We start from the raw sequence: 23,279 nt of genomic DNA, 5'->3' as shown, positions 1-23,279 counted from the left end.
ATGTGCTAATAAATGAAACATAGAACATGGTGCAGAAAGAGCCCTTTCCGAGCGGCAATCCGAACGTTTTAGTTTTTTTACGTTTGCCGCTAGGAAAAGTACTGTGACGTTATAGTTGCCAAACAAATCGCCAACGCCAGCGCGTTGAATGTAAATAAACATGGCCAGTGTATACGGAGAAACAGAGGCGGAGTCTGTTTTGACTTTGTGTTCTGAACAGTGTCGAGTAGCGCCATATCAATTCGAACCTACTCTGAACGAACCTAGAACAGTTACTTTTGACACAGATCTGACAAGTTCTAGTGATGAGGACAATTCCACGAGCGAGAGTAGCGGAACTGTGAGTGATACTGATAGCGCCCAGGCCGGTTGCGAGTCGGTCATACTTCCAGTGGAAGAATGGTAAGCCTATGTCATGACAACAAATATGGTCTGTATTATTTCACGTGCAATTTTAAGCATCTCGAAACCTGTCTGGTGTTTATAAATTATTGGTATCACAAACTGAGTTTTATTTGTTTATACTTTGCCGACTATGGTAACTAATACTCGGCCCTTCCACAATCAATGTACCGGGTATTTATGACTTGTAACAAAATGAATTTCAATTATACGTCATAATTCTGTCTATAACATCAAACTAGATGTAGCAATCTGAATAGTGTATTTATCTTGAAATGTTAAATTTGAAAAATGGAATTCTTCAAACTTTTCCATATTTAAAAATGATACAAAAACATCTACAGAATGATCTACCAGCTTTTAAACTTGGAATATACTCTATTTGGGATAGATTTGTCCACTGTCTAGATTAGGAAATCAAGGTTTCACTCACTTTCAGGTGCCACAAATGCAAAACACGCTCATGAATGTCAAATGTGTATATCTAGTTACATTCTTCAAAAACTTGTACTTTTTAAATTATTATATTATACCAGTTATTGTTTATCGCTTTATACTACACACATACCTTTAAGTTTGTTCTTTTCGTGATGGCAAGGGATGGCTTCAGAGGGGTGGAACCTGTACGCTGCAGGCTTAGATCAGTCCTCATGTCCACACGAGAAAAGATGGTGGGGACGATCCTGTCTACTGCCGATGTTTTTTTCAGTCTCAACCTGCCTGGCTTGAAACCCACGGAATCCAAAACAGTGGGATCCGACACAAAACATGACCGTTCAAAGTGATCTTGACAAAGCTTTGCATGGTGTGAAGGAGTCCAGTTCTTCCTATTGATCATCCACACCCACTGTCACCACCTTGCCGGTTCTTTCTCCTTGCACGGAAACGAAAAGAAGCTCTTGCCCGATGTCGAACCGTTTTTACAACCATTAGCAACGCAGTAAACCATGTTATCATAAAACAAACATAAAGTAGCAATATTAAGACAAAAAATAGTCTCACAAAGTATGTAATCTGAGAAAAGCACCGATAGATTTACATAAAACTCCAGCACTGAAAGGAACGCAATGGTCGGCGCGCAACAAAACGTGTTTGGCAACTATTACGTCATAGTTGTAAAACGTCACGGAAACAGCTGAACGACCGAGAAGAACTTGAGTTCGAGGACTCGCATATTTTGTTTCATTTTTTACTCCAAAACTAAAGTGTTTAAAAATATGGGAACCACACAGGAATTATGCCTAACCAAAGTACAGTTTCTAAGGCAATTATTATATTTGTTAAAAATTCACCTTTAAAGGGAGTATTACCTTAGAACTATTTGTCGAACGTATAGTGCCATCTCCTGACACGAATCCTTTTTCTTTTTAGAGGGCCCGGCATGGCCAAGCGTGTTAAGGCGTGCGACTCATAATCTGAGGGTCGCGGGTTCGCATTCCGATCGCGTCAAACATGCTCGCCCTTTCAGCCGTGGGGACGTTATAATGTGAAGGTAAATCCCACTATTCATTGGTAAAAGAGTAGCCCAAGAGTTGGCGGTGGGTGGTGATGACTAGCTGCCTTCCCTCTAGTCTTACACTGCTAAATTAGGGACGGCTAGCACAGATAGCCCTCGAGTAGCTTTGTGCGAGCGAAATTCCAAAACAAACAAACAAATCTTTTTAGAGTTAAGATGCACATTTTTATTAATTAAAATGGCATATAATTTCACGTTATTAAAGAAAAGATGCGTTTTATGACTTTCTAAATAAGTTAAAACTTTATTATCAGACATTTTTATGGTAGTATTTTTAAAGCTTTAACAGGTTTATGTGTGTACTAAATTCTGGTACACTGACGTCAGTTGTCTCATTATATATAGCAGGCCTTCAGAGTAGTCTCAATGTACATAGCGTACCGAATAACATTAAACTTAGAAAAAATATTAAACTTGCTTTCTTAAGACTACCACGACAAAATAGCCATGTTTGAAAAGTCTGTGATTATATTTATCGAACTATATCTTAAATCATTTTTCGAGAGCGTTTTCCACATTTTTGCTTGCAAGTGATGACAATAAGTCATGCTCTAAAGCTAGTTTGAAAGCATGTTTATGGCAGTCTTTATCAGAATGTTTTCTCGTTTGTTACGAATAATTCGTGTATGAAATGCTAAATTAACGGAAATTTTATTTTTGAGTATTCGTTGAACATTATCAGTGATAATATCAGACAACACACACACACCAAAGTACAGTTTTATTTCTTCTAAAAGAAGACTAAACATGTTGACAAATATATATTTGTTCCAACTATTTTGTCTGAGAGTTTGTAAATTTATAAATATATTCAGTGATAAATACCACAGCAGTAAACAATAACTCCTGTATAACCATATATATACAATACATAAAATATATGATGTGATGCAAAAAAGTATAAAATTATGATAAATGTCTCATCTCATAGAAGCAGGCACAAAGAACAATTATGTTTTGTGTTGGAAATATAGATTTATGTGATCGAAAATAATAGGTTACATTATGCCATTAACTGTAGAAAATTAGAGCAAGATGTGTCGACAATAAAACCATATCTTGCATAGACACTTACTTCCCCTATGAAATTCCTACTCCTTAAACCCCTAGTGATAAGACTGCGAACTCATAACGACAGAAAACGACGTTTATTATTAATGTTGAGCAGAGCAAAGACAGTCTGTTTTATTGCTTTATTATAACTACAAACAAAATCACTTTAGAGAACTAATGCAGTAAATTAGTTTACAGACCAGGCCAAAACAAGCATTAGAAACACAATTAAGTTGGTAAGAACAGTGAAACTTCATAGTGAAGATAAAACAACGTAATGTTTAGCATTTTACAAAATAAAAATTAACCGCCTTAATCAATGTATTAAAAATAGACATTCCTAAACAAATATATGCAGTTATTGCCAGTTAATAAACCCCTGTTTTGAAATATTCTAATAAATAGACTACTACTAATAAAACGCCTCACTCAAACTACTTGAAAATGCTCAAAATTGGACTTGTTTTTCGGATAATAAACAAACGAAGTGATGTTTATAACTCAAATCACATGTATTCACATAAATTCTGAATGTTGGATATTGCTTAGGTTTCAGCAACCGTAGCGCCATCTAGCGAGTTTGACACCACTCACACTAACCTGCATTGTAGAGCTCAGGCTACTCCAACGCTAAACTTTCTATTGTTGTAGCATTTAGTCTACTCAGATGATAATAGCAGCGATGAATTTGACTGAGCTTCCGATTAGAAACGCTTTCATTCTGAGTATTTAATTTCTGCCGTTTGTAAATAGTTGGTATTAATGAATGAAGTGATCCATGCGAAACAAGAAAAAACGTAAATGTAAACCAACAAAACTTTCTGAATGTTGGATCTTTCAAACAACATTTGTGCAAAACAACCTACAGAAATTAGTAGTATTCCTTGAGCCGTGTATTCCTTGAGCATTAGTACAGACGAAGAATGTTCACACAACACTGTGATATCCTAAGGTATACTTAAAAACGACAGATAAGTTACTTAGCCACAATAACGAGTGTCACGATAAAATTTGCAAGCTCGAAGAATTGTGCGTCAAATTAGCTGTTGTTCCAATAAGAGAGTGCTGGCTATTAACGTTACGAGACAAGGATCTTCCTGGGTAAATAAGTTCAATTTTGTGATCACCTCGATAGTGGAATTTGCTGTATTTTTAACCACGCCAAAAACATCTACTTCACCTAAGAAGTTGACAAAACAAAACAAAAATATCTTTGTCAATTTCCTAATGTTCACGTTTTTAGGAAATCAAAGCACTCAGAACTATACGTAGACAGACTAGAAATCTTCACACCATACACAACAAAAATTTATATCATTTATTTATATCATAAAAATTTATGAGTAATCCAAAATGCACTTAACAATGTAAAAAGTGAATTAAGGATAATATATGGTTATCCATAGAAAAAGTCCGAAAAATCTAGTAAAAATAAAATAAAGAAACCGCGAAACATTTAATCTAACAAGAAACCAAGAGAAAAGATGTAAAACTTTATCATAATTACTATCTCTGTGAGTAAAAAACCTTATTAGAATACCAAAACGTCTCATAATAAATTATAATATCAACTCGTTAATCGTACAAAACCCTGAAATAAAATTATCCCAAACAGAAAGACACCAAACGAATAATATATGAAATAAAATGCGATGCTTGTAAACGATCTCATTTAAATGTTTTGTCTTTTTTATAGTAAAGCCATATCTGACTATCTGCTCAGGCAACCAAGGGGATCGAACCGCTGATTTTAGCGGTGTAAATCCGGAGATATACCGCTGTACTAGTGAGGGTTATTATTTAAGTGAAATTGAAAAACAACTTTATACTAGAATCACAAAAAACTTTAAAGGACTTTTCTACGTTTTCAAACATTTAAAAGAAACCGAACAACCCTTATGCGAAAACAACATTAAAATCCCACGAAGTGAAATTCATGTAAACCGAAGAAAAGCAAAAACTTTATTGATCAAAAAATTAAAACCTGTTTTTAATAAATACTTCAAAACCCATATCTTTCTCTGCTAGTTATAATCCAAATATTTTTTCATTCTAATTATTTTGTTTTTATGTGTTTCTTATTTTGATATTTGTTGCAAGAAATTATTGTCACCTATGTAAAGTACTTATAACTCAACATGTGCACTGCCCCTCAAGAATAACCGTTGCGCTTTCAATTTGTAATTCTTGTTGTCATATACTACCAGAAGATGTCCTACTCTTACGGGCTAGTAAGTCACAGTTTTATTTAGTTAGAAAAATAATTTCACGGTAAAATTAATTGTAATATTAAATGAATACTCAGTGACGTTTTTAAGGGAGATAGTCATCCATCCACTAAATCCGCCACTAGCATTTGATCAAGCCCTTTCGAATGTCTGTGACTATTATTAAGTGCTATTCAGTGTTAGGTTCACCTTTTTTGTTTACAACTTGCAGCTAAGTATAGAATCCTCTTCTAAAAATAAATCAAAATGTTGAGAAACTGAATGAGTAAAGATATACTCGTATATTATCTTATAAGTTAGTTTAGTATCCCTCGATGGGGATGCCTGTACGTGGTGAGGTGACCTCCCAGAGAAGATTCTGTGTTGTTACTTTACCTCCTTTGGAATCTGAACATTCACCCACGTGTTTGCCATGCGTGGCGACTCGTAAAGAGGAGGAGAGTAACCTGGTGGTTGAGGGGTCCAATTCCATCATCTCACTTTCTCCTTGAATTCCTGTAAACGGGCGCCTCCTATTATGATCAATCAGCTGGTTTTGCTGAGCTATGGTAAATTGAGTACCATTCTCAACAGGTGTTTTAGACATTGTATCTGATACTGGTGTTTGGGTATAGTGCTCAGGAAGCCCTGGTATTGCTACAGTGTCCTTGTTTAGCATTGTAGTGTGTCCCCTCCGTAGGACTCATGGTGGGTTGGGTCAGTGGGCACTGAATAATTCTCCTTTTATCCAAAAAATTAAAATAGTAAAGATACATGCCTTGACGACTCTGACCACCTATCTTCAACTCTTCTCTATCGGGTACCACCTTCTCTGAGTCTTCATTCCTTGTCTGACAAATCTTTAAGGCAAATGTCTTCCTTATTTTATTCAAAATGGACTAGAGGGTTTTGCTGACTATACAAATTCAGTCAAGAAGCTACAATCTAGCGACAGACATTCCTGAGTCGGAGATCTTCGCTGGTCTATTCAGCTAAGGGGTTTCTGCAGTGCAACGTATCTCCATATGTAAGGACGGAATTATGCTACCTATCAATGTTGTAATTTTGACGTTTACATCGCCACGTTAACCTGCCGTTGTCAGGGCAGGTTATCCAAACTGGTAGGAATGATTATATATTCCCAACCTTCTCAGATGTTTCCAGTGTCAGCGGTTCATTCATTTCAATGCATCTTGTTGTGGTTCTCTAACGTGTACTTCTTGTAGTGGCAAAAACCTCAACATCTACGAGTGCGAACTAGACCTTCGCTGTGTTAACTGTAATAGTTCGTACTTTTCTTACTTCAAATTTTGCCCTAAGTGAGTGGAGAAGAGAGAGGTACAGCGTTTGAAAACGATTAACAACATTCCTTACTCATAAGATCGAAAGTTATTGTCCCCAACCCCATCTAAGACATTTGCTGCTGTTTTACATTCCACTGCAACAGAAGTAGTCCAAACAGTTCTTCCCAGCCTCCAACAGAAATATTTTCAAACCGTGTGAAGAGTCTTTTGCTCTCTATGGAAACATTAGTTGATAAGACCACATTTACTCCTGTCTCTGTCTCCACCATTTCTTCGAGTGACTGCCTGGGTTCACTTCCCTTGGCCCCCGCTACTGGCGTCTGTTCAGAACCCTCTTCTTTGGCCTTGAGATGCAGAACAATTATTAATTTGCGCTCTCAGTCACTGGAATCTATGTCTACCGACAGAGGCCTGTCCACTCAACCTGGGACAGAATTCATGGAGGCCGACAAATCGCCTTCTAATAAAGAAACATGGCGTGGTTGTAAACCAAGACGTTCTTCATCTAGTTTTCATCCACCTAAGTACAAATGGTTAATCTGATACAGTGAAACTGTTTAGATTTTCATTCATATCTGATGACATTAGTCTTTTGATTGATTCCTATCATCCTGTGTATCTTTCTTTACAAGAAACATTCTTCAAACCTGCCGATACAGTCACCTTCTGGCAGTTTTTTTTTATGCTGAAATGATGGGTTGTGTAATAATTAAGTGCATGGACAGGTGGCATTGCTGGTCAACTAGCACGCTCCCACTCTGTCTTTGCCACTTTATACATCCTTGGAGGCCGTAGCCATCTGTGTTTCTTTGGGTTGTATCATCAATATTTACTCTCTCTACCTGAAGAGACTTATAATTGATCATACATCGATGCTTTCGTTAAACAGTTGTAGTCTCCTTTTATAATCCTGGGAGACTTTAATGGATACAATTCTCGCTGGGATGGTGCTGATATTGATGGGAAGGGTCATTCCATAGAGAATATGCCTTCGGATCACTACTTTTCTCTCTTTAGTACTGTTTTTTATACCTATTTTCAAGCACCTAGTCAATCTTTTACTGCAATTGATATCTCTCTATGCTCCACTTTACTTTTCTCTCGCTTTTCTTGGATGGTTGACAGTGACTCTTGGGGTAGTGATAAATTCCTATCGTTTTGAGAGAGACTGGTTGTGGTCTATGCCACCCAACCCTCATGCCTCGGTAGAAATTGGCAAGTCAGCTAGCTTTCTTTCACTGCTCTCTCAGAACTTGATCCTGCCGTCGTCTATCTGCCATCAATAGACGACTGCATGTAGCAGTGACTGACTGTATCATTCAGCCAGCTGCTCAATCCACTTCTAAAACCTCAACACGTTTCCTACGGTATCCTCGTCCGTGGTGATGTGCTGCGTGCCAGGAGGCACGAGCCTGGAATGCCTTTTGCACATATCACACACTTTTAAACCATAATGCTTTCCAGTGGACTTGGCAGTCTAAACGTCAAAGCCAAAATGAATTTTCGATTAAGTTCACAACTAGCATCTCTTCTACCACCAGTTCCGAAATCATATAGAACAATATTCGGAAGGTGAATGGGAGGTGTGCTTCCCACCACTTTCTATCTTGCTCTCCAATGACCAGGAAGATACTGAGGTCCAGAGTATCAATGATATTCTCGGCGAGAGTTTTTCTCGTGCTTCTTCCTTTTTTCTCCCACCGTCTTACCCATCAACTGTCGAGCAGGGCGATCGCCTCTTTCGTTTCAGGCCTTTGTCTTTACAACTATAATCGCCCCTTTATACTTGTGAAACTCAGACTTGCTCTACATTGGTCTGGCAGCACATTGGTCAGAAATGATGATATTCACAATGAGATGCTACGCCATCTCTCTTCTGCCTCTCTTGCTATTCTTCTGGTTGTTTTTAACCATGCCTGGCAGAAGAATATTTTACCTGATGCTTGGCGTTAGGCTATTGTCCTTCCTTTCTCTAAATCTGGTAATTATTCCAAGATTCCTTTTAATTATTGTCCAATTGCTTTGATTAGCTGTCTCTATAATGTCTTAGAGAGGATTGATAATGCTCGTCTTGTTTGGTTCCTCGAATAAAAAAAATCCTCTTGCTCACCAAGTGAGGGAAAAAGAAAGAGGTACAGTGCTCTATTGACAGTATTCCATTGTGGACCACTTGATTCGACTCTCAACCTAGATCAGGAAAGTCTTCCCCAAGATAAACCATCTTATTCCGTGTTCTTGGACCTTTAGAAGGCTTATGACACTATGGGTTATCTGGCCATTTTCCATTTTTATTGAAAATGTTTTACTAGACATGTAATTCCAAGTCAGTGTGGGCTCAATTATTTCCCAATCTTTTACACAGGAACTTAAAGCCTATCAAGATTTTGTCTTAAATGTCACGCTTTTCAGTGTCATGATTAATGTTATCACTACACAACTTCCTCTTACTGTTGAAAACGAGCTCTATGTTGATGACCTTCATATCTCGTTTCGGTTGTCAAACATGAGATTTATTGAGAGGCAGCTTCAGGCTAATATCAACCACTTGTTCAAGTGGACCATAGGAAACGTTTTTACTTTTTCTTTCTCAAAAACCGCTTGTGTGCACTTTTATCATAAACAGAGTTCACACTCTAATCCAGGGCTACATCTCGGTTATGTTGATTTTCCCGTGGTCCCTGAGGTAAAGTTCTAATAATTTATATTTGACTGTAAGTTGACTTTCATTCCTCACATCAAACAGCTACATGTCAAGTTCACGAAGACACCTAGCATCCTCCGTGTCCTCTCTTCCACTTCTTGAAACGTGGATCAACGTTCTATGTTAAAAAGCTATCGGGTACTCATTCAATCAAAACTGGACTATAGTTATCTGGTCTGTAGTTCTGCTAGGACCTCGACCTTGAAGATGCTGGAGCGCATTCACCATCTTGGCTTCGACTCTGTACAGGGACTTTTCACACTTCTCCATTCTAAATTTTGAACACTGAGTTCCACGAATCTTCTCTTAACATCTGTCATTTGTAACTTTCTTTGCAGTATGTCTCTCTACTCTGATCTTTATCACAGCATCCTATCTGGGATTGTATCTTCCTTCTTCAGTTGGCTGTGCTCTTTCAGAATACATAATGTGCCCATTTTTCCTTTGATCTTCTTATCCAGTTGCAGCTGGTTGAATTGAGTGTGTCATTGGATGACGTCACTATATCTACTGATCAGCTCATCCCACCATGACTTGTTACCATCCCCACTTGTGACCTTTATTTTAGTAATCTGAGAAAGGTGGATACTTCTGCTTAGAAGTAATGACTTTTCTGGACTGAAAATGTTTTCAGCCATTAACGCGAATGGTTCGAAATTGTGGGATCTGCCATGGCTTGTTGTGGTTTGGTGGTTGCTCACAGGCCCCTCTTTACAGTTTCTTTGTTCACTGCAGAGTTGTATGTCATTTCTCTTGTACTGGATCACGTAGAAGCTATGCAATACACGAAATGTACTATTTATACTAACTCTCTTAGCTCTCTACTGGTCCTGGAATCAATTCACATTAGTTCTCACCCTGTTCCGTCGATATTCAAAATCTACTGGCCCATCCACTTTCTGTTTCTATCCAGTTTTTCTAGATACCTAGCCACGTCGGTATTAACGGGAACAAATCCGTCTGCTTTGGTGCTGTTACGGCCGTGCCTGTTCCATAGATGGACTACAGTCCTGTGTTTAAGGCTCGGCTCCACGCCAATTGGCAGTCCACTTGGAGTGGACAACATCTTAAGAAGCTTTTCCAGATCAAACCTTCTGTTGTTCTTTAGCCATCTTGGTTCTGTAAGAATCGGAAGGAGGAAGTTGAACCGGTTAGGTTACGCACTGGTTATAGTTTTTAACTCATCTCTTTCTTTTATATGGGACTTATTCACCAACGTGTTGCCTCTGTGACACTCAATTCACAATACCCCACATTTTAATATTGTGCCATCGTTATGACCATGAGCGTCGGCACCATTTTAAACATGTCTTTTCCACAGGTTCACCCCCATACGATGAACAGTGTCATTGACGATGGTGATTCTAAGTTTTTTCGGGTCATTAGCCTTCTTAACTCTATTGAAATCTCTTTATCTGCTTTTAGAGCTTTATTTGGTTTTAACTTGATTTTTTTATATTGTATAATCTATTACTTTTGTATTTTAGAAATTGTTAAAATTACAAGTTGTCAATTGTTTTTTGGTTTTTTTTTAATCCTTATGAACGAGCAGGATTTGGAACCAAACGCTTTTAGGGGAGATTGGCGAAAAAGTCTTATATAGTTATTGTGTGTATATTGTAACCATAGCAAAAAAAGGGGCAACAACTTCCCCTTTTTTAACTTGTAATTCTTCATTTATTCTTGTGATTTTACGTGAAATGTATAACTAGTATACTGAACTAATTAAAGTGAAACAAAGGAAATGGGTTCTTAACGGTTTTGTACTAAATATATACGTTATAGTTTTTATCCGAGTATTACACATTATATTTATGCATAACACGAAATAGCCAATTGCTCAGTTTTGTATAAAAATTACCTTCGATCTAATGACAGCACAAGTGAAGCGCCATTCCTATGTATTGTTTTGTGATTTCAAATATTTTTTTAAGAATTCAAATTTTCTACACAAGATTGAAATTTAATTTTCTTACGTAAACTGTATTTTACGCACTAAAAATAGACTAGAAATAAACATATCCATACTTCTCGTAATCCAAACAATTTGTCTCATTGCCGTTTGAACATCTAAGTGTCCGCATGAACCAATATCGGCTTAATGATATTCATATCGAGGCTTTGTACAGGTCACTCTATAGTTATAGTTTGTTGTATTTTTAGGATCATCTGCCTGCTGGAAGACGAATTTCTGAGGGAATACCAAAGGAAACAGTGGATAAGAATCTGGTTGTAGTTATAATCAGTCCTTATGATCATACCATCAGTTTGGTGTAGACAAACTGGTGGTGATGAAGTCCACACTTGTGTTGGTCCTTCAGCAAACATCACACTGTTAAATTGACCTTGTTAGTATTATTATTTCTGACATCACACAAATTATTGAGCAAATAATTTGAATTAAAATGTAAAGAGCACATTCCTTCATTTTTATTTATCTCATTGTTTTAAGTCCAATGCTCATTCTTATCCTTTGGTTTGGATATCTCTCCAAAACAGTGTTTTTTAAACAGCTACAGGACACTTCATGGTAATGTGTATCTTACTGCTTAGGAAATAATTTTTACCCCTGTACTTATATCTCGGTCACTGATAAGATCTTCACTAAATTTTCGTGTATTACGTAAATAACAAAACCTTGAAGTTACTTAACACCATTGCTTTGACCGATTTTTATTATCAACAGCAGTATTTTCAAGAGCGCTTTTTCATAGTCGCCATAGAGTTCCTGTTAAAATACAAAATTTCGACTCAATCGGAATAGTCAAAACTTTGATTTTTACACCCTTTTTGTTTTTCTGATAAACGCTGCTACAACTAGTAAGACTGCCTATATTTTTATAAAAAATTATACTGGTGAGGCATTATATGATTACTTGAATGGCGGCTAATCACAGTGTAGACTATGAACACGTGACTTAATTCCACTATAGTTCATTTCACACGCTACTGATAAAGATAACCTTAATATTTCAATTTCATGTCAATTGTATTCACTTTTGCTATAATCATTTCTAACACTTTATATATATGAAAATAAATAAGTGCTCGGCATGCCGAAGTGGTTTTGGCAGCGCTTGAAATTCACAGGTTCGAATCCCCGTCCCACTAATTATGCTCGCCCTTGCAGTCGTGTGGATGCCACAATGTGACGGTCAATCCCACTCTTCGTTGATAAAAAGAGTAGCCCAAGAGTTGGCGGTGGGTAGTGATGACTAGTTGCCTTCCATCTAGTCCTACACTGCTAAATTAGGGACAACTAGCGCAGATAGCCCTCGTGTAGCTTTGCGCAAAAATTCAAAACAAACCAACCCTCTAGTCTTACACTACCAAATTAGGGACGGCTAGCTCAGATAGCCCTCGTGTAGATTTGCGCGAAATTCAGAAAACAAACAAGACAAATGTGTGTGTTTTTCTCATAGCAAAGCAACATCAGGCTATCTGTTGAGCCCACCGAGGGGAATCGAATTCCTGATTTTAGCGATGTACTAGCGGGGGGCAACAAGACAAATAACCCATTAATAATTTTCGTGTGCATATTTTAAAGTGTTTTTAAAAACGACAATGTACTCGGATTGCTGACACAAATAACAATTATCTTAATATATTCATTGTTTAATATTTATAATTGGATACTTCTAAACATTAATGTCTATGAAAACTGCAAACTTGTTTTAGTCTCTAGATTAGCCAGTAAATTTATCATACAAACTTTGTTTTAGTCTCTAGATTAGCCAGTAAATTTATCATACAAACTTTGTTTAAGACTACTTCATGAATTTGCGCACACAATTTTTTAACAACCCAAAAAGGTATTTCTTTATATACTGTTCTGAAAGAAAAAATACGAGATGAAAAGTTTTGGAGTCGGTGTTTCAATTCCAGATTAAAATAAAATAACTGTTTCTTCACTAAAGCTATTTTTCAGATACTTTATTTATTTTGCATCCGTGTTGAAAAAAAAAGTTCTTTGATATTAACTACTCAGCAATCGAAAGTAATGCATATAGAAATCAACCTCGTATCCGTCTCTGAAGATAGTTTTTAACAGTATCTACATCAAAAACCTGAGTAAATTGCACCATCTTTTTCTAAGCTAACTTTCATCATTAATTTATTTTGATGAATATTTTTTAAAACAGTAAGGATAAACTCAATGCACTAACACCTATGAAAACATATATTGTCTTTCCCTAATGTTTAATAATCAGGACATGTCTACTCTGATATATTAGTGGGTCAACATCAAAAGTACTATCAGTCAAGTTGCATTGTGTTTTCAATTGTTATTACCAGGTAAAATAAAACGTTTATTTTCTAGTAAATCACTAAACACTATAAGTTAAAAAAATTGGTATGAATGAATAATTTAAAAGTAAGTACACGATATTTTCATTGATAATAAGATTAACTTCTAAATGAAATGGATAAATAAATTCGATTTACTCAGAGTAATATTCTAGGAAGAGGAAAAATTCTAATCAGTAAAGTATTGCATTTTTACAATCTGCTTTTTATAAACTGTTATGATTAAATTAACGATTTCAGTAAACTATTATAACAAATAAAGTAACTTTTTTTGTACATCTAATAAAATACATTCTGACTTCACTTTAACCAATGTAACTGGATTGAATTTAGAAACCTGATATGAACATCTATCCTAGGATAAAATTCAGTTCTATTCAGGATACAATAGGAAAATAAATTAAAACTAAACTTTTAATTCATACCAATAATAACTGGTAATGTTTCATTCATTTCAATAAACAAATTATTACGTTTAACTCTATTTTAGGTTAATAGGTATGCTTCAAATATAAAATTCGATAATCTACCTTCAAGAATTCCAAAGTAAATAGCTTCTACACTATTCAAATGTTTTGTTGTTGTTGTTTTTCTAATTCAAACAACTTAGCCTAAGGCAGTGAGGCATAATGGTATTAATAGAGAATAAATATTATTTTGACGTGATTTTTGCACTATCACTAAGTAATTGTCACAACTTCATGTTAAACATTAAAATCGTAGCAGCTCATGAAGCTGTAACAAGCCACTTAGCTGTTGAACATACTTTACTACAATATTGGTAGAAGTCTTCAAAAGGTAGGTCTAATGCCACAAGAACCTGATCAGTATTTGGACCACAGATGTAGTAATAACTACGCTCTTAGCATTAGCGATGTAGCGAAAACAGAGAATGTAGAACTAATGACAACGTTCGCAATTTTTACATTTCAAGATTATTATTGCTGTATCTGAATGGAATTTTAAACCGATTATTTTTATGTTGTTTTGAGCAGTATCGTATTTACCATTGTGTTTCAAAAAAGAATGTTTAAAGATTTGATTTCTCCGAGCTTGTATTTGGCAGAAACCGATCTTCGGGAAAAATACGGAACACGAGAAAAAATACTCATATGTATAAATAAAAAAAGCAAAACATTTATCATGGAATATTCTAGAAAATTAATATATATAAATATATAGTAATTAATTTGTAAGCTCTGTGGAAAAGTTTTAAACAATTAAGTAATTTAAAATGTTTTAAACAGTATACATCATTCGTGAGTAGATGTGTATTTGAATAAGTGCTTATTCAAATATGGACAGGAGTTTTTATTAGCATAATATTGCAGGAAATATTAACATAATCTATAACGAAAAACCTTACTCAATTTCAAGATGTTTTTCTGATACGTTGAAGAGAGTGACTAGCTTTAACAATGGTAATACAAAATGCGTTTTATAATTTCTTTGCAATCAAAATTATTTGTTAAGAAAGCAGAAATTTTTAAATACCTATGCTATCCCTGAAAACCAGTATACATAGGAATGTTTTCTTAAAATGGATAATTTGTTATATTTTACTTCTAGTTTAGAGCTTGAAGTCTTTACGTATAATTTCCATTACGACGTAATTTTGTAATCTATTCGTACACTTATATTTATGTTGTTGTTTTTCTATGATCAACAAATGAAAACATTTCATATTTTGCCATCAGTTGTTAATGTTTAACATCAGTAGTAGGTTTGACGTCATTTTAAAATGTTTAATCTCATAATTATCAGCTCTACTTATTCTACAATACGGTCTGTCATTGTTATCAGTTATTGTGTAACCGATCTAAATCTGTTCTCATGTGACATTAAACTTTGAAGACGACTTATTAATAAATCATCTCTCCAGTTCTACAGTTAATTGGCTAATGAACCAGTACACTGCATTGTAAACGCAACGACAAAAAGAACACCTAGAGAAATCCAACTGATGGTGGTAGAGATGGCGCTGTTACATTCATCTGTTTCGCAGTTGCAGTAATCGACCATCACTTGAAACGTTCCAGCTTTTTTATAGCAGCCACCTTCATGCTTTTTTTCAGCATGTATCCATCCACAACTCCGAATGTACCGATATTCGTCATTAACTGGAAACGAAAGCAAATCATGAAAACAAGCAGTGTGTTTGAAAAGCATCCATTCTAAAAATAATTTTGTTTCGGTTAGAAGAGAATTAGAAGCCAATAACCTGAAACTTTACCGACTAAAACCAGAAATTATTTATGTAAAATAACAAAAAATAGTTTCACTTAACATTTCAAAGCTGTTGTTTTTTGATACGTTAATTTTTCATGTAGCAATAAATATAAATATCTTAAACAAAGTAATAGACTATACAATAAATATCACAGTCTGGTTGCTTATTTGTTGCTAAGCTTAACGCTACATTGTGAACCATCTGTGTTATGCCTGCAACAGGTATCAAAACCCGGTTTTTAGTAATGTAAGCTTTCAGTATTATTACTGAGCCGCTTGAAGGGAGTCATCAAACTATGAAAAACATTAACTACCAGTAGAATTCCTCATAGTCGATAAATGATACAATTAATTTCAAATCAAACACAATAGAATAACTGTTTTCAATGAAACATCATGACTAAATATTATACTATTTAAACGCCTTACTAAACATTGTTGTGATTTATTTATAAGAACAAAAAACGTAAATGTTACGCTGTATTGTTTTATTTTTATTCTTAACAAAAATCTAACTGCTAGTTAATTTAATGCATTATCATCCTTTTTAATGGTACATGTATATGTTCAATCTTAATTCGAAATTAGTAATTTAATCGAATGGACAAATGTTGACAAAAAGAACTATCCTCACAAAGAAGAATTATATTGAAGTCGTAAAGGTTGAGCATTTATGAAATAAAAGAACATCCTGATATTTCTTAGAATCGAAAAACAAACAAAGAGAGCATCTTAAGAAGGCAACAACACAGAACTGGATCAAAACTTACCCTTCTGAATGATCTTTCTGCATAACGTAGCAGAAACATTCGGTAAATGAGGAAGGAACCGTTGGTCACAGTCAGTGACAGCCACTGTGTAATTGTCGAAAGGATCGGCGCAATTAGGATCGTAGAGGGAATTACATTCCCAGCATTTAATGGCGCCACCTGTTGGGATACTTGTTTATAAATGAGTTTGCCTATGACCAAGTACGATTTGCTACTGTTATAATGATCTTTTGCTTTTTGGTTATTTTACATACATATATTTCTCGACATGTACATTATTTATAAAAATAAAAATATAGTATCTTATTACATGTCTTTTGTGAATTATTGAATAGACTTTTCCATACGAAATATACAGAACGAAGCAAAAGTAAATTGTTCCAAACCCTTGGAAATAATATTTATTTTAAACCGTTATACGTTAAAAACTAACAATCGATGGAAATTTAAATGATTAGGAAAAACAATTCTAAAAATTATCAGGAAAATGAAATTAACCGTAAATATTTTAATATTATGTTATATGGAATATGTTACTTTTGGCTCACCCTGTATAAAATATTTAATTATGCTGAATAGTAAGTCCTATACTACGATTCACTAAGACTGCAGTCTTGAACTACATCAACCTTCGTAGCCAAACTAGATCAATCGTAGAGAATGTTATACAAATTAACTTTATATGTCTTTAGTAGATTTTACTTATATGTACTCACTCATAGTAAAATATATTTGGGGCCGTCTATCTTTACACCTAGATTTAGTAGTCTGGTGTTGATTACTTTGAACTATCAAATAAGCGTTTAATCATAAGTCACGAAATTATATCTCAAGGCCTTATCACATTTCTTGATGACTTTTTAAAGAAAAATTCAATATAATAAAATCTCACAGAAGTTGGAAACAGATTGTGTTAGTTTATAAAGATGGGAAATACTGTTTACAAAATAGAAAAAAATATCAGAACTTGCTTAAATTCTAAGCTTGATATAAACTTATTTCAATAAAGTAAATAAAACTATACAAGATATACAGGTTCACACTTTAAACGTTTGTTACTGGATATGCTAAAATAAAAGCTGAAATTAAACTATTTTAAACAAACTAATTTTATATATATTGCAGAATTTTATCTATCTATATATACATTAATTTCATTCACGATGTTAGAAAAACACGTAGGTTTAAAACGTCTTGATAGAAAATAATAAAAACGTTTATGCCCAGAATGTTACTTGTTACTTTTATATAGGTTCCAAGTTTGCCCCTGATAAAGGAAGGTCCACCTTTCGAAGGCGTTCGATTTATAAGGTTTTATCCATTTTACGATATGTTATCCAAAGATTATACACGCGAATACATAGCTACTAATACTTTAAGTGTTTAGGAGATAAAGGATTTATTATACTTTGTTTGTTTGTAATTAATCACAAAGCTACACAATGGGCTATCTGTGCTCTGCCCGCCACGGGTATCGAAACCCGGTTTCTAGCATTGTAAGTCCACAGGCACACCGCTGTTCCTCGGAAGGTAAGCGTGATACTTTTAAATATTAATTTTAGGCTAAATAACCTGTTTAAAATAACACACTGTAATTAATTAGTCTCTTTCGAATATGACTTAGAAATTAAATTTAACTACTTAGTGAATGATGTTGTATAATATTATTTGTTAATTGTATGACCAAAACATAACATAAACAACCAAATATATTTGTCATTTCAATAAGAAATGTGATTTTACGAAACTAACCTTGTATAGGTAACGGTTGTGACAAATTTAGAAAAATATAGTTATTTTGTGTCAAATTAGCCTTAGTCTTAACGTTCCTAAAGTTTATCTTGTGGAAATTAAAAAAAAAAACGGAAATATATTTATTTGTATTATAAGTATATTTGTTAGATATTCAATTAAAATTATTATTCTAAACCGTTGAATCACCATTTGATTTCCAAAAGAAGTTGATATTAGTGTTTGTCCAAACACACAGCAGTTGTTTACACCTTAATACGTTCCATTGTAACATCGACTCGTATCTCAGTAGTAATTTTCAAACGTATGTTTATCAAAATCAGGTTATGTCGCTACATTATGCATATAATTGTGTTATGTTTTTTGCATGATGAAACTGATTTATTTTATACTTTCGCAAACAAGATTTATCATCAATAAAAAAGCCTTAGTGGAAAAAAAATTGTCTTGTAGTCCTATATGTTTCTCCCTTTCCCCTTCGCGTGATATGCTGATTGTCACTATATGCTTGATAAAAATGTATATATTTATATATATGACGTATACATCAAAAAAAAAAAATCCCAGTGCTTAGGACATTAAACATTAAATTGTATTTTCTCAAATGTTTAGTATTACAACACTGCTCATGTTAGATGAGTGTGATTATTAGAATTTTGTCATATAAAAAGTTATATCCAGAAAGAAGAAAAGTTATATCTCAACAAAACTTTAACAATCATGGAGGCACAATCATCAAGTGTTGTAACTGAATAAACAAAAATAATGCGAACGAATAAAGTTTAAGACTGCTATTTGGTTGACAAGTTAAACTAATAAATATCTAGTATTGAGAATGTTTGGATGTTGATCCAACAAGCTTCTAGGGAATCGAACACATACGTGACGAGGAGATAATTGTAGATAAAACCATATGAGACGTGTTTTTCAGAGGATAATTTATCCTATATGAGTTATGCTCTGAAAAATATAGTTTGCATATTTATGGCTTATTTTAACTTTGCTATATATGAAAGTGATAAAGGATAGTCGATTATTCGTGGTTGCAAAAATATGCATTGATAAGGAATAGTATTAGGTATTGAAGTAGAATTATGACTATTCATAGTCTATTGTTGCCTTGGTAGATTGAAAAATGAGTGTTAGTTTTATTTTAATAAAGTATTAAATTATACATCGTCAATCAATATGTGTGAAATCAAATCATAAACACTGAAACATGATATTCAACAAAAGCTCACTAAACACTAATAAATGATTGTTGATTGACTGAATGAAATTAAGCTCAAAGTATAACATAGAATAACAATGCAGAATCGATATCTAACATTTGCTGCTAGATGGCAAAGATGGCATCATTGGAAGGAAATACAGCTCATGTTTCAAGAATAACGATCATAAAGTGCCCAAAATGCTGCTTTAGATGACAAAAACCAGTTGACTTGGTAATATACCACCGAAGCTTTAGGTTACATTTGTAACGTAGTGAATGGCAAACACGAGTTGTAAGTATTCTGTTGAACACCAACTTGCAATGTCTAGAAAACTGCCTTATAGGGTAACTCGATCATAGTGTATGTTAGTACCAATTTGTTGGATTGTAAGAACCTTGTAAACCATTCAAAAGCTAGGCATGACCTGGTGGTTGGAGCAATCAACTCGCATATTTAAGATCGAGTGTTCGAATCCTCTCCCCGAACATGTTTTCCATTTCAGATTTGGAGTTGTTATAATCTAACAATACTGAGGTAAAGAGTAGCTCAAGAATTATCGATGGCAGGTGTTGACTCTTCTTCTTGTCTATCACATTATTTCAATATTAGGGACGACTAGCGTTGAGAAGCTTCATGCACGAAACTAAACAAAAAACATCAGACAAGAACGTACAATGAATAACAAGAAGTAGAGAAATTTATGGATTCTATTATGAGGCTATTCGCAGGTACATTTAACACCTGTTTTATTGTAACAGACGATGTTACGTAAATTACATCGCGCAGAAATTGTATCAGATAACCTTGAAATGGAGGGTACTGCAATATAAAAATACTGGAAATCTCGTGTAACTTCAGTTATATATCTGGAACATGCTGCAGAGACATAATCATAACCTATCGGTTATCAATATAACCAAACAGCCTCCAGAATGCACTTCCAAAAGGATGGTAAAATCTTCCTCAAAACGCAATTGAAACTGTAATCCACAGTATTCAGTCTTCTAAATCGATGTCAACGTGTAGGCCCACAAAGGGACAATATCCCGTATTAGAGAACCATTGTATTTCAACTGTATCTTCAAAACTCCATGAATGATGTCATTACAAACGCACATTCTTATTAGGTACCTGTAATTAGCACGCTATATGACCAGTTGTTTCATTGGCTATTACCAAACAGAACTACTGAAGCATTAAAGCCGTCAGTTTGTTTGTTGTTGTTATATATATATATATATCAGATATTCGCATTAATGTTTGTTTTTTAAATAATGTTGTCGTGTTTCTAAAACATCTAACCTTTCAAAATAATTTTTCTTTTTTAAACAACAAAAATACGTTTTCCAGCTTAATGGAAACTCTTCTCTTTCAAACTAAGTGAAATGGTACTTTCTCAAGAAGCAATGAAAACATTACTAGTTTTTCATTCTATCAACCTCCATAAGCTGTTTTATTCTTTCTTCTCTATTACTTGGTTATTTAGATGTTATTCTTACCAAACAGTTGAAGGATTTTGTTTGAGTCTCTAGTGTTTCACTTACCAATCCCTCAAATTAATTTGTCCGAAAATTGTCAGATTATTTCATTCATTTTTCACTTTTAAAAAAGTCTTTCGAGATTTTGCTTATTGGTCTTATAGCAGTATTATTTATTGGGAAGAAATTCACCATTAAAAATAGTGCAATATATAATACTTTACTTTGTTTAATGTTTAATTCTTATTTAAGCATCTAATTTTATAATTATCTCTGTAACCACGTATTAGTATGAAAGTATTATTTTATCAAACAGAGAAAAATATTTTATTTTATTATTCGAAGCTGTTATTCATATATGGAACTGCATGTTCTATTTTATACACAAATTAAATAGCCAAAACTGTAAATATTGTAAACTTTCTTTTAGGAAGTCTGTGTTTGTACGTGTTTATAAAAACTGCTTTGTAAGATTTCATGATACTGTTTCTAACTCCTCTCTACCAGACAGAATGGACTCTTCTCACTGATCAATAAGTTAAAGCAAGCTGTATGCGTATCATGCGTACTTCGCACGTTTACAAATAATTCTTGCTTCAACTGTTTTTAGCGCTAAAGATTTGCTAGTATGATAATGTTTTTGTTTTTGATACAATGCAAAATCATTACCTTTATATTGCTATAAATACACAGAAATATGGTTTATACAGTTGTGTTTTATTCGTCAACTACATGAAGCAACTTGTTTTTGTGCAAGTTGGTGCCGGCTCTACCAAAAAAGAATGTTTTTGTACTGAAAATATAGTCTCTAAAAACATTTTTCAATTTTAAACTTCAGCAGAAAAATAAGAGATAGTCCAGCTATTTGACTTTTTTTTTTTAATGTATAAGTTTAGTACTGATTATTGAACTGGTCAGAATACAAGGTTTAAGTACTAAAGCATTGGTCAATGTATACTATGATAATCCTATATCAACAATGAAGTCTATTTTTTATAAACCTATTTATTGAAGGTGTTTACAGAATTAAAGGCCATTCTACGGATCTGATTGACTTGAGAGTTTCATTGAACAACTTTTACGATACTATGGATTGAATATTTAGTTGCTATTCATAAGACACTATAGTTAAAGTGAGAAGTCTCGCATGGTCAATGATGAAAGAAGTTATCAAATTATGACTCAATAACTGACGGCTTAACATATATGAGCTGTAAGGACCTCTGGTGTTGGATAGTGCATCTTGCATTAGGCGTAATATAATGTTCACAGTATATTAGAAGAAAATTATTTCGTTTCCATAATATCGATCAAAGACTTAAATCGATGTTACAGCTATTTTAGGATAACATGCAAACGACCTCTTTAGAACGAAAAGTCGTAGAAAATCACCTGCTAACAAACTTTTCGTTAGATTCGTATTAAAATTAATGAGCAATTTGTGCTTTCTATATCCGTGATATGATATAAATGAAACAACGATAACTTAAAAAACCATGATGTTAAATAAATTTGAAAATACATTATATTCAGCTCTGAGTTAAAGAATGAGAAAATGGATATTTTGGTAGCTATACAATTTTTTAACTTGACAAAACATGTATCATGAATAAAAACAACGTGTTTTAAAGATTATTGTGAAAAAAATGGCTTTACCTCCTTGGAAAATCATGGCAAAGACGACTGCTACTCCAAAAACTTGGAACAACACCCAAGCGCCAGGCGTTGGCATTGCAGAGGTAGTTATCTTCTGTTTGTAGCTATGATAATAAAAATGTTCGAACCACTATAACGTACTGTTAGCTTTGAATTTTGGAATACAGTTCCAGTTATATGTTGATTTATTTGTAAGCTTTTTAAACCAAATGTTTCCTTTTCGAGTTGTAGTATGTAGGCTAACACTACAGCGAATTGGACTAGAACAATGTCTGAAATGTGACATGCGCACTTGTCTGAAATAGCAAAGGACGATTCGTTGTAACTGAGCATTAGCGTAGATAGCGAGCAGCAGAATTCCCGGAATTATATGGATTCATTTTGTAACCCAAAACTGAGAGCTAAGAAGGAAGAAGGTTGGTTGAGTGAAACATTACCGAATCAGTAAGTTTTGCTGCGTCATACTTCGAAGTATGAAATAATATGAGAAGTCGCGACGATCCGTGCAACTGTATTCAGTTTGATACATACTACAACTTAAAGTTATATGACTACAGTGAAAGATGTGTATGCTCTATGAAGAGTGAGACTTCTGTAAATTAGTTTCCTGTAACATTCATGAGATAAGATATCAATGGCTTCGCTATTTAATTTATTGTATATCATAAAAAATATTTTACAGAGGACAC

The 23,279-nt window shown here is 34.1% G+C and overlaps 1 protein-coding gene across 1 annotated transcript; it reads right to left on the bottom strand.

Annotated features, from left to right (window-relative positions):
- Positions 1–13,101: 13,101 nt before the first annotated feature.
- Positions 13,102–22,888, bottom strand: LOC143246280 (UPAR/Ly6 domain-containing protein crok-like). The gene is made up of 3 exons (XM_076492741.1): positions 22,591–22,888; positions 16,491–16,649; positions 13,102–15,611 (listed from the first exon to the last, which is right to left on the bottom strand). The coding sequence occupies exons 1-3, from the start codon at positions 22,664–22,666 to the stop codon at positions 15,382–15,384; spliced, it is 465 nt and encodes a 154-aa protein (XP_076348856.1). The 5' UTR covers positions 22,667–22,888; the 3' UTR covers positions 13,102–15,381.
- Positions 22,889–23,279: the final 391 nt, after the last annotated feature.

The sequence above is a fragment of the Tachypleus tridentatus genome, chromosome 3 (assembly GCF_004210375.1).
Source record: "Tachypleus tridentatus isolate NWPU-2018 chromosome 3, ASM421037v1, whole genome shotgun sequence".
Taxonomy (NCBI): domain Eukaryota; kingdom Metazoa; phylum Arthropoda; class Merostomata; order Xiphosura; family Limulidae; genus Tachypleus; species Tachypleus tridentatus.
This window is presented reverse-complemented; position numbering and strand designations above follow the sequence as displayed.